The sequence below is a fragment of the Pelodiscus sinensis genome, chromosome 4, assembly GCF_049634645.1.
Source record: "Pelodiscus sinensis isolate JC-2024 chromosome 4, ASM4963464v1, whole genome shotgun sequence".
Classification (NCBI taxonomy): domain Eukaryota; kingdom Metazoa; phylum Chordata; order Testudines; family Trionychidae; genus Pelodiscus; species Pelodiscus sinensis.
The window spans coordinates 48,199,827-48,211,865 of record NC_134714.1 but is presented as its reverse complement, the minus strand read 5'-3'; the positions used below and the strand labels follow the sequence as shown (position 1 = coordinate 48,211,865).

The 12,039-nt window shown below is 42.2% G+C and overlaps 1 protein-coding gene across 5 annotated transcripts in view; it reads left to right on the top strand.

Annotated features, from left to right (window-relative positions):
- Positions 1-12,039, top strand: part of PRORP (protein only RNase P catalytic subunit) — a 100,471-nt gene that overhangs the window by 7,307 nt on the left and 81,125 nt on the right. For all 5 annotated transcript variants that reach the window (XM_006117685.4, XM_075926929.1, XM_075926928.1 and 2 more), the window contains exons 3-4: positions 275-322; positions 10,202-10,334. In XM_006117685.4, the coding sequence (XP_006117747.2) occupies positions 275-322; positions 10,202-10,334 (181 nt within the window). The remainder of the gene's footprint in view (positions 1-274; positions 323-10,201; positions 10,335-12,039) is intronic.

The window sequence follows — 12,039 nt, the reverse complement described above, 5'->3', positions numbered from 1 at the left end:
ATGGTACTTAGTCCTGCTGTGAAGGCAGGGGACTGGACTTGATGACCTTTCAAGGTCCTTTCCAGTTCTAGGAGATAGGTAGTCTCCATTAATTTATTTATATGTGGGCTGTTGCACATCAGGAGGTGTAATGGATGAGGCTTCATGTAATTTCACCTTAGTATAAATGGTTATTTTATTTCTAGCTGCAAATCAGAAAATATCTTTTGGCTGTGGTTCAAAAATGATGACAGAAACCTAACATTTATATTATCTGTATATATTTTATTTTTAGTATTCCAGGAGAGAAATGGAAAGGATACATAACCACCATTACGAATAGGTAAATACAATATTTTATGTAAAAATGTTGATATATCAGTGTGTTTGATTTTTTTTGTTTGTTTGCCATGAACTTTACTTTGATAAAACAAGTAAAAGGACTATTTCAATTATGGTATTTCTGGTTTCTTATTGAAGTAAATTCTTTGATCATAATTTCTGTGACCTGCTTTTTTGTGGGCGTGCAGGAGTCCTCAAACCACTAAGATGGTGCCATGAATCTGCAATTCCTTCCTTAGGAAGACTCTGAATCCAGCAGTGGTCTGTATATGTGTCTGGTAGTGGATTTATTTATTTTTTAGTTAACTTTCAGGCAGAATTCAAAGACAGTTCCAGGAGTCATTCTAACTGGGAGCTAAATAGATCCTGCATCTGAAAGAAAGTCTGGCATACATCTCTAGCAGGAGGAAAAAGCTGTTTTGCTGACCACTCTGGAAAGAAAACAAGTACTGCTCTGTTTGTTTACCAGTATGAGTCGAGAATAGGAGCCAGAGATCCTTACCAAATTTATGTTGTTTAAAGTAAAGTAAATTGTCCCTGTGTTAGGGATGTAAAGGACTAGTCGACTATCCTATAAGCAAATGCTTATCAGATAGTCGACCGGATAGTTGACTAGTTGCTTCCCCCCCCCACCTCTATCAGATAGAGGCAGGAAGATAGGGTTAAGAGAGAGGTACTTAAAAGTGGGAGCGCCGCACAGAGCCCCACACAGAGCCCCGGGTCTGCTGCTCCGTGTAGCGCTGCCTCTTTGACTGCAGTGGGGAGCCCAAGCTTTGAAATGTACAAGAGTCCCCAGCGGGAGCGCTTGTGCATTTCAAAGAAGAAGCGCAGCATGGAGCCTGGGGCAAGTGTGGGGCTCTGTACGGCTCTTGTCCATTTCAAAGCAGAAGCAGTCGTGTGGACCCTGGAGTCAGCGAGACTTCCCACTGGCCCTGGGCTCCTAGTACCGTTCCAACTTTGAAATACAGAAGAGCTCCCGCTGGGGCACTTGTGCATTTCAAAGGCAGAATGCGGAAGTGCTTATCTACTAGTCTAGTATGGAAATTCCATTGACTTGACCAGCAAATTAATCGCTTGACCAGCAAATTAATCACAACTTAACATCCCTACTCTGGGCAATTGCTCAGAACCTGGCTCTATCACAGAGGTTTGCACTTCCAAAAAAGTTAATTTTCCATATGGACAAAAACAAGGAATAGCAAAGTATTTGCCTTCATGGACAATTTAAATAGTTCTACAAACCATAATATACAAATATTTGTAACTTTGTGAATTTGTCTTACATATTTTCAGTCTAATTTGAAGGCCAAATTTGTTTTTCATATGTATTGGCGACTGAAAATGTGCCAGAGATAAGATCATGTTTGAATTATATGCTCCTTAGAGTTTCTTATAAAAATAGAGTGTACAATTGCTGATTTAAAAATTTCTCTTTGCTTTTTTGAAGCATGAGTATACATTGCATTTGCTTATATTGAAATCAGTGTGGGGAAACATTGACTACTGTGGGAGCAGGAGTGGGCTGCTGTAAAATTTGATTAGCAGCATACTAGCTGCTTGTTTTCTTCCTGCTCCAGCTTCCTGGATCTTGTAGCTGCTTCTAGTCCTGATAGTCAGGAGCTTCAGACTTAGAACTCTTGACTATTAATTTTTCTTTGAGTTAGAAAGGCTGTTTGATGTCCCAAGGACAGTTATGGAAAATTCGAATGCTTTTCTATTTAAGGATTCCACTGGGCAGTTGTTTTGCTACTAGATCCAAACATCATCTTGACAAGTCTGAGATTATCCTTACCATTCCAGAAAATAATTGAACAGTGCACCTAGCTGTCAAGGAAGGGTGGGTGGGTGGGTGTGTGTGTGTGTGTGTGTGTGTGTGTGTGTGTGGGTGTGTGTGTGTGAATGTTCTTTCTTAAACCAGGGAGAGGTGTGATCCGCTTTCATTCCAGAGGGGAATGTGTGATATTTTTATTCTTCAGGAACCGACATGCAATTATATGCTAAAAACAATGCTATCCTGAGTAGTTACTGAAATTTACCTGATAGGTGGTGGTTTGCTTGGTTATACTGCTATTGACACACCTACTCTGAAATGAGCCACAACCTCTCTGTTTTTATAATACACTTGACAGTATTGTAGCTGCTTTTCTGACTATTTAAGAAAGTCCCTCTCCCCCCCCCCCCCCACTTTATTATGGCTTCTAGGTGAATGTTGAGAATTTTGCATCATGTATGCATAGTAAGAATCATCAGAGATTACAAAACTTGAAATTAAATTTTAAGGTAGCCTTTGGAAGAGAAATTCAGAAGTTCAATAGAAGGACCCAATTGTGCAAGGTGTTGAGTGCTTTTAATTCCCAGTGGCTTCAAATGGAAGTTGAGGACACTCAGCAAGCTTTTACTCCTGGGGATAAAATGTTATAAATTTGTTAAACAAAGCATAACATATGACTTGACTTTATTCTATGATTAGATCTTTATAAATAATATCAAGTGATACTGGCAAAAGATTCAAAGTTTAAATGTGCCAGCTGTAATAAAGTTTGTAAATGTCAAGCTTAATAATTATGGTGGAGTCTAAGGATGTTAAATTGCGATTATCTGGCTAATCGTGTAGTCGATACAATTTGTATCGATTTGTATTGACTACATGATTAGTCGATAAGGACAACTCTGCAGAGCCACAGCACGGGTAGCTGCTGGAGCTGGGTTGAGCCAGGACTGTGGGAGCCACCCGTGCTGCGGGCTCTTACTACGTTTAACATGAAGAGGTGCAGCATCCTGGACCAGTGCAAGCTGGGACAGTTTGATCCTGGCTCGTGCCAAGTGCTGCAGCCCCTGTTCCTGGCGGTCAGGGCTGGCTGCAGCCAGGGGCTGCTGCCAGAGCAGCTCCTGCACGTTGCCAGTTCAGGACACTGAACAGGGGCTGCAGCTGGAGCAGCCTCCCAACTGACTTTTGAGCTGGCTCCCCCCAGCACCATATCCTGCCCCCACCTTGCTGCCTCTCATATAGAGGCAGTAAGCCGGGGGGGGGGGGCGGGGAAAGGGAGGAGGGGGAGAAGTGCATAATCGAATACTCCACTCGACTATCCAATAAGCTTATGCTTATCGGGTAGTTGAGTAGTCAACTACTGTCTGACATAGAGTGGAGTCTCAGTAATGTCTGAGGTCTTTCTTGTGTGTTCTTAACTAATTCTCAGTACAACAGGCAGAAATTAGAATAATTTTAAAAACAACAAATAGTCTAGTAGCACCTTACAGATTAACAAAACATGTAGATGGTATCATGAGCTTTCGTGGGCACGGCCCACTTCTTCGGATGACTGGAGTATTAGAAGTCCAGATCCAGGAATAAATAAGAGAAAAGGGGGGCGGGAGGAGGGGGAAAAAAATAGAGAGGGGGAAAAAAAGAGAGATACAGTGAGTAGATGGTTCAGGTAGTTACAAGAGGCTGATAAGAACCAATTAGCACCTCCATTGGTTGGTTAACTCATTAAGCTGTGGAAGGTAGTGTTTGAGCTTGAAACAATGTGGAATTGGCCTGAAACAATACAGTGACTTGGACTCATTAATGGATCTCCAAGTCACCATATTGTATCAGGCCAATTCCAGAAGCCAAATACACAGGGAAGGATTGAAACTTAACTTCACTTACAAGTGCAAATGGTATGAACAGGGATATCGACCAGCTCGCACACTACCTTCCACATCCTAATGACTTAACCAACCAACCAACCAACCAAATAATGGAGGTGCTAATTAGTTCTTATCAGCCTCTTGTAACTACTTGAACCATCTACTCTCTCTTTTTCCCCTCCTCCCACCCCACCTTTCCCTTATTCATTCTTGGATCTAGACTTCTAATACTCCAGTCATCTGAAGAAGAGGGTTGCCCCCACGAGAGCTCACAATACCATCTACATGTTTTGTTAGTCTTTAAGTTGCTACTAGTCTATTTGTTGTTTTTTAAGTTTTTCCTGCTATAGACTAACTTGGCTACCCCTCTGAAGCTTTAGAAATTGGAATAACGTTGTTAAAACTCCACAGTTTATCAGGAGTTTAAGATTACTGAAGTAGTCAGACTTCTGATTAATGCAAATATGTGGCCGAGGTCTGTGAAAGCAGCCAGTGTGTTAAGCATCTGGATTGTACTAAAAGTGACACATTGTTAGTGAGTTAAGTCAGCAAATACACTGTCTGCACTTTATGCAATCTTGGAATTTCCTTTTGCTTGTGGTCTGTGTTTGGGCAAAAAGTCAGGTTGTTGTCCCAATTAAGTGTTTTTATAGTCGTGTTTGGGTAAGAAATATACGTCACCTCACGCAGTTTTTTTCTGTGCAAAAATCAGGGGAGAATGAGTGTAATGTGAATTTTCTTAACATTTAAAACACAAAATCTAAGGCAGTGTTTTAGAATAATGCATTTTAGAATTTCACCAGTAGATTGATGGGAAAAAAAAAGGTCCCTTCTTCAGTTCAAAGCATGTGCAGCTGGATGAATGCAAGCCCCTGAATGGAGTGTCATTGAGGGAACATGTTGAAATACCAGCATTATGCTTTGCATCTGTGAAAAGACCCACGTGAGAGGAGGCAAGGAAAAATCTTTTAGTATGGTAGCTCGGAACAGCCAAAGAACTGTTGAGGATAAATTATGTTTTATTTATGTTCTGTCTACTGGACAAGCTGCTGACTTGCACTGAAAAATCCTGGATACAGTGATTGGCATGTGCAGTCAGAGGATTAGGATGAAAACAGGTCTGCTCCCTCATATTTTTTGTAAAATCTCTCAAAGTTTTCATAGAGAACCCAAATATTATTAGTTTAGCCCCTTTTCCCCAAACTGTACTAATGTGCCTACCTAGCCAAGCAGTACTACAGAGGGAATTAAGCAAAATATCTGACACATTGTTTCTTTATCCTCTGCTACTTTTTACCCCCCCTCCCCTTCCAAACAAAAATCTGTTGTAATTTTCATCACAATAAAACACATAAATTAGGCGGTTCACTCAGGAATTTTAAACATATTGAATCTAGGGGTGTGAAAGGTTGACTGGTTAACCAGGAAGCATCACCCTTAATGGGTGATGCTTGCTCTTCCGGTTAACCAGTGGGACGCTGGAGCAGCTCCCCGCCCACTATGGGCAGGGGGACTGCTTCAGCTCGGCAGGGCCCTGAGCAGACACGGGTGTCTGTGGTGGGCCCGCCATGTTGCGGACAGGGGCTGCTCCAATCCAGCCATGGCAGGGGGCAGGGCTGGACTCTATCTCAGGTGGTATAGAGTGCCCTCCCCTTTGGTTAACTGGTTAAACTTCACATTTAACCAGTTAACCAATTACACAGGATTTTACATCCCTGCTGTGGAAGGGACAGGCTTTGGCAGGGGAGAGGCATCAGGAAAAAGCTCCAGCAGAGGGAGGCAGCAAGACACTATTCAGTGTAGCATTGTAGATGTAGGAGGCACTGTTTAAGCTGTGAAGTTCCCATTTTGCTACTTACACCCCACTAAACTAAATCAATATGTTGAGACAATAAACATCTCAATAGCCAGGTCAATATACACTATTCATATGTTATTTCTGAGAAACTCCAAATCCATTAGAGAGATATCATATAAAGCGTGTTCCAGCCACAGAATCATAGGGTAAGAAAGGATCACAAGAATCATCTACTCTAACCCTTGGCCAAGATGCTGGATCTGTTGTGTTTAAATCATTTAAGACAGATAGGTATCCATCTTCCTTTTGAAAACCTTTAGTGAAGGAGCTTTCACAGCTTCCTTAACATAGCAGTTTGTTCCAATGTTCTTCTGTTGTTACAGTTAGGAATTTTTTCATTAGATTTAATCTACATTTGCTATGCTGTCGTTTGAATCCATTGCTTCTCATGCTGCCCTCCATGTCAAGAGAGAACTTTTCTCCTTCTTTTTGTGGTGGCCTTTTAAGTATTATGTTCTTGTCATGTTATTGGATTCTAAAGATCACTGTTCACCCATGGGTGGGGGGGTGTTTGCCCCAAAAGTCTATACAAAGGGGGCCATGTGAGGTGTCTACTGATTCTGATGTTCTGTGTTCTATGTTCTACTGATTCTGTACATGCTATTCATGTACTTGTATAATATCTTTATGTGGAGTTATAAATATGTACTGTGTTGATGCTGGAAAATTCTCTGTCTGAGACAGAGCAATGGGCAAAGAATTTTCAGCCAATGGCTATGTTCATTAGCAAGGAGACAATGAATCTCTAGGTGCCAATACACACCTGAGGAATGTGACTGATACCTGCAAACCAGCTGGGGTATAATGGCTGCCAGCATGTGAAACAGAGAGAGGTCACTCGACCATGTGACCTGCTCTGGCCAGCAGGATGCCAGGAGAGGTATATAAGTGCCATGTGGCACCCTCTATCTTGTCTTCAGTTCAGCTCCTGATCCCAGATGCAGCCTTGCAGGGAACAATGAGCCGGAAAGAACCGTGGACCCATCCTGACATAGGCTGTACACCAGAGACTTATAAGCAGTGCTCGACAAATAATGCAATCTACTCTCCTATGGCAAGTAGATTGCAACCCGGAAGAGCCGGGTTTGGGTGATCTGTGCATGCAGATCACCGGACAGTGCGGCTGGCGAGTGGGGCTCACCACGGTTTGGCAAGCCCTGCTTATAAGATAGCAGTTTATAACATCTCTGCTAAGAGCCTGCATTGAGATCTTGGTGATTTGATGCATGTAATGTATTTTCTTTAACAAGCTTACTTTCATGCTTTTCTTTCCTTTAGTAATAAACCTTTAGATTTTAGATTCTAAACAATTTGCTCAGCGTGATCTTGTGGGTAAGATCCAGAATGTAAATTGACTGGGACCTGTGGCTGATTTCTTGGGACAGAAAGAACCCATTCGGGGTAGGTGAGATTGGGTTCTATAACTTCTCACCTGTGTGTTAGGCCCGGGGCTGATTGGGTCACAGGAAGAGCTGGGGTGACAGAGGGGGTTTGCTCATGAGGCTTCTGGATGGCCAGATTGGCAGCTGAAGCACTCGGTGTGACTGGTTTGTGGCCTATTTGGGAAAGTCTCCAGTCTGGGGCCGTAAGGAGCCCTGAGTTTGAGCAATTGAGCAATTCGCTCTGAGCGGACGCCCTCAGCTGTGCCCAGACCCAGCCCGGTCTGTCACAGTTCCCACCTTAATGGCCTCTTTTTCAAACTAGCCATACCCAGTTCCTTCAGCCTTTGCTAATACGGCTTATACTCCATCCCTTTTATCATCTTTGTTGTTCACCTCTGTATCCTTTCCAGTTTCTCCACATCCTTTCTATACATCCCATCCTTATTCCACAGTTAAAAGCTAGAACAGTGGGGAAAGACTATGTCAGAAGGAAAGTCAACATGGAAAGGCTCCTGCAACTCCTTGCTGCTGGGCCTTTTCATGATGCATGTTTGCCATCAGACTTTTACTCTAGTGTGTAGCTACCTGTCTCTTGCTGTGGCACAGTTACATGTATAGTGCCTGTCCTCTAAACGCCACAAGAAGTGCACACAGCCTCTGAGGATGAAATGGGAAGAAGAATGGGAGACTGAGGAAAGAAGTCTTAGGTCTTTTAAAATGAGTTAATGCAGTGCACTTACTGACAGCTCAGAATATTTCATAGTCTGATCAGTATCAGGTAAATGCATACAAATACAGTTTCTACCATCTCTTCTTCACAGAAATTGAGCTCAATTCTTCTCTGATTAATAGTGATGTAAAGCCAGAATAACCACAGGTGAAAGTAAGCAGGTGTGCCCAGGTGTGCAGCTCTAGCAAGAGCTGGCTGAGCTGTGGCAAAAGCCATCAGGGAGCTATTTAAAGAGCTGGCAGAGACCCAGGTTGTAATAAGATAGTACCTGTAAGAAATTTTAAATTACTTTCACCACTGAGAATAACTACTTAAATGTATGGAGTAACTGGATTTTTCCCAGTAAAAATGAGAGAATTGGGCCCACTAAAAATAAGCTATATATTTTAAGGATGTTATATTGCAATTATCTGGCTCATCATGTAGGCAATACAATTTGTATTGACTGCATGATTAATCGATAAGGGCCTTTCTGCAGAGCCGCAGGCAGTGGAAGTAACTCCAGGAGCTGGCTCAAGCTGGGACTGAGCAGTCCTGGCTCATGATGACTCCAGGAGCCACCTGCACTGTGTCTGCATTTTAAATGTAATAAGAGTTGCTAGGGAGGCTCTGTCCATGGGAGGGCCAGCCTCCGCTATCCCTACCCCCGCTGCCTTTGATAGAGGCAGTGGGGGACAGGTGGCACGACAGAGATGGTGCTGGTAGGAACTGGCTTTTAAGCTGGCTCCCCCAGCACCAGCTCCTCTTCCTCCCCCCACCACGCTGCCCCTCATAGAGGAAACAAAAGTGGGGAGGAAAGCAAGTAATCAATATGCCAGCTGACTACCCAATAAGCTTATGCTTATCGACATCCCTAATATATTTACATAAATGTAGACTTTGTGTCATGTGATTCAATTTATTTTAGATCCAAGGGAAACCAGGACACTCAAGGGATACTTAACCACTTTCTTACTTATTGCAAGCTTTAAGCAGTCACGTTTTACAAGCCTTAAAAACAATTACAATAAATTCGAAAGCAATTAATACAGCATAAAGCAATGCAAAAGCAATTAATAGAAAATCTACTATAGACCTAGGTCACTTACACTTCACCCGTATGCTACCTACAATACCAGGCAGGAGGTAGTGGTTCCTTTTCTTCCCACACAATGGAACGCCATGCACTGGGTCGCCGGTGTGAAGAGCCTATTTACTTCTAATTACATTGAACAGGACCTGGGGTCAGTCCTTGCCCATTTTCTGCCATCGATTGTTCTTACTAAGCTCATTTTATAGCAAAGTGAGACTTGGTTGTTCTAATACTATTTATCAATTGGTTATGTATTGTGTAGGATGCCCAATACCCTACTTAGGGTACATCCTACTGCCCAACTGTGTAGTTGACAGTTTTATGACTGCATCTGTAATTTTTGCTTATCAGAAACAGAAGTACCAGTACAAGGTTGCTTGTTGTGTGTTTTTGACGTGATCTCGTGTACCATGCTTAATCTGCATTGTTATTCAAAACATTCCTGCCTCCCAAACCTTGCCTGCGTACTTATGTGCATCAGACTTGAGAGAGGCCTGGGTTTTGCTTTTTAGAGATCTGCACTGTGGACAAGGCAGACATCACCATTTATTGCCAAGGCAGGGTAGTCTAGGCTCCCCCACACTTTGGAAGTAGTACAGGCTGGGATTGGTAAAATATCAAGCTACTTAACAGTTGCTTTAAACAATTTTAGGCTCTTTCTGTAGTTGCCTTTGTAGTATCTGATCATCTCATTTTTAATTAATTTTATTTTTTAAACATACCTATGAGTCAGGGAAGTACTATTATCATCTGTATTATGGATGGGGACCACTGAGATACAGAGGGACAAACTATATTTTTCATGGTAATGCAGGAAGCTTGTGGTAGTGCTCGTAGCTGAAATTTGTTTGTCCAAACCACAGGTTAGTCCCGTGATTACAGCCCTATCTTTCTTCTGTTCATGATAGGAACTCTGGCACAAAAGTTGATCCCTAAATGCCCCCAAGAATCTGCTCTGGAACCCATTGAAATCAGTTGGAGCATTTCCATATGTTTTAGATCTGGGCCCAAATGGTTGCAAGTCATTTTCTGATGACTTATTTATTTTTGTTTGCACCGAAAAAGGTATGCATAGTCATTTAATAAATGGAAATGAATTTTAACTTATGGAAATGCTCCAACTGACTTCAGTGGGTCACATATCTTATAATAGTAAGATATGTGATTCTTATTCATATATCTTTGTGGTTTTATTACTGTTACAGTGGAAAATGTCCGGTTTGTAACCAACACCTGGAAACCATTCATTTGAATGAAGAAGAATACAATATACTCAAGGCAAAAATAATAAAAGATGTGATCCAGGGAACTGATGTATTCAGGAAGACTACTCCTCAGGTAGGTCTCAAGGGCTTTCAGGTTAATTGACTGGAGAGTCATAAGTAACTAATGTTTAATAGTTTTAAGACCTCTAATTTATTTTTTCAACTCTTAATTTTATATTAAGGAATTTTTGAAAAGTTGTGATGCTAATATTATAAATCTTCAATGATTTATAGTAAAATGTATTAGAAAATTCATGTTGACATTGTGCATATCTTCTTGGTTTGTTCTTAATCTCACTCATCATGGCTTTATTCTTCAATTCCTTTAGTATCTCTTTAATTTTTGTCCTAATTAATACAAATATTTGTGAGTTTCCAATATTTTGCCTATATTTTTTCCACAATTTAATTAGTGAGTCCAAGTGCTGAAGTCTCTGTTCCTCTCTTCACTCTCATCTGTATAATTGGTAATTCAAGAAGAGGATATGTGGCCTGGAAGATTGCATTTTTAGTAGTAAATGTTTATAGATGTCAACTTCCCTCCCCCATCCCCCACCAAAAAAAAAAAAACCAATGGAGAAACATTAGATGATTCATAACTGAAATTTTCACAGGGAAGTTAAAAAATACCTAGGTTGCCCATGCAAAAATCTGGAAGTCTCGTTAAATATTGTTTAATTTCTGAAACTTATATTTATTAAATCTTGAATGCTAGATTTTTCAATAGTGCAATAGTTTGTCAAAATTAGAAAAGATATTTGAAAATAAATATATTACTTATCAAAAATCACAAAAAATTAACACTAGCTTTGTAGTCCTAAACAAACATATGCTATGGTAATATAATATCTGTAGTGGGAACATCTATCTTTGAATAGGAACCAGTGCATACAACTGAGTTAAAAATGGTACAATGTGGATAAAATCATGATCAAATGCTCTTCTTATGTTGTCTCTTTTGGCTTTTGCTTTGCCAGCCCTTACTTTTCATTATGGGTATGTCTACATCACAGAGTTTTGTCGGAAAAACGGCTGTTTTTCTGATTAAACCTGAGTTACGTCAGAAAAGAGGGATTTTTGTGGTATTGGTATTCCTCATTCTACAAGGACGAAGCCTGTTTGCGAAAGAGTTCTTTTGCAAAAAGGAGCGTGTGGACGGGGAGGAGGGCTTTTTTGAGGAAGAAGAGGCCTGCAGGAAAAAGAACAGGTGCCCTCGTGGCCACTCCATGCAAACTAATCACAACTGTGTAGTTCCCATCTCCTGGCCCCTCTTAAAGCTGCAGTCACCATGAACAAGCCTTGTGGCAGGAAGTTGGACAGAGAGCAGCACCCTGACCACGTGGCTCTCCCGGCCACAGCCATGTCCGCCTCTGAAGCCCCCTGCAGGGAGCAGCCCCAGGGGTCTGAGGACCCACCCCAGGGGGACCAAGAAGCACCCCACCATGGTCAGGCCCAGAGATCCAGTCCCTCTTTGAGGTGTGGGGCAAGGAGGAGACGCTGCAGGATCTCCGGGCCAAGCAGCAGAATGCCGACATTCATGGCCAGATGGCCGACTCTCTGGTGGAGTGTGGACACCCACCCCGGATCATGGAACAGGTCCGGAGTAAAGTAAAGGAGCTCCACCAGGGATACGTCTGGGCCTCTGAGCGCAGCTCCCACTCAGGGGCAGGACCCCACACCTGCCCCCACTACAGGGAGCTGCACTGGGTCCCGGGTGCGTCTTCCCCACCTATTCTGGTAGACTCCGGGGTCAAGACCCCCATCATTGTCTGGCTGGA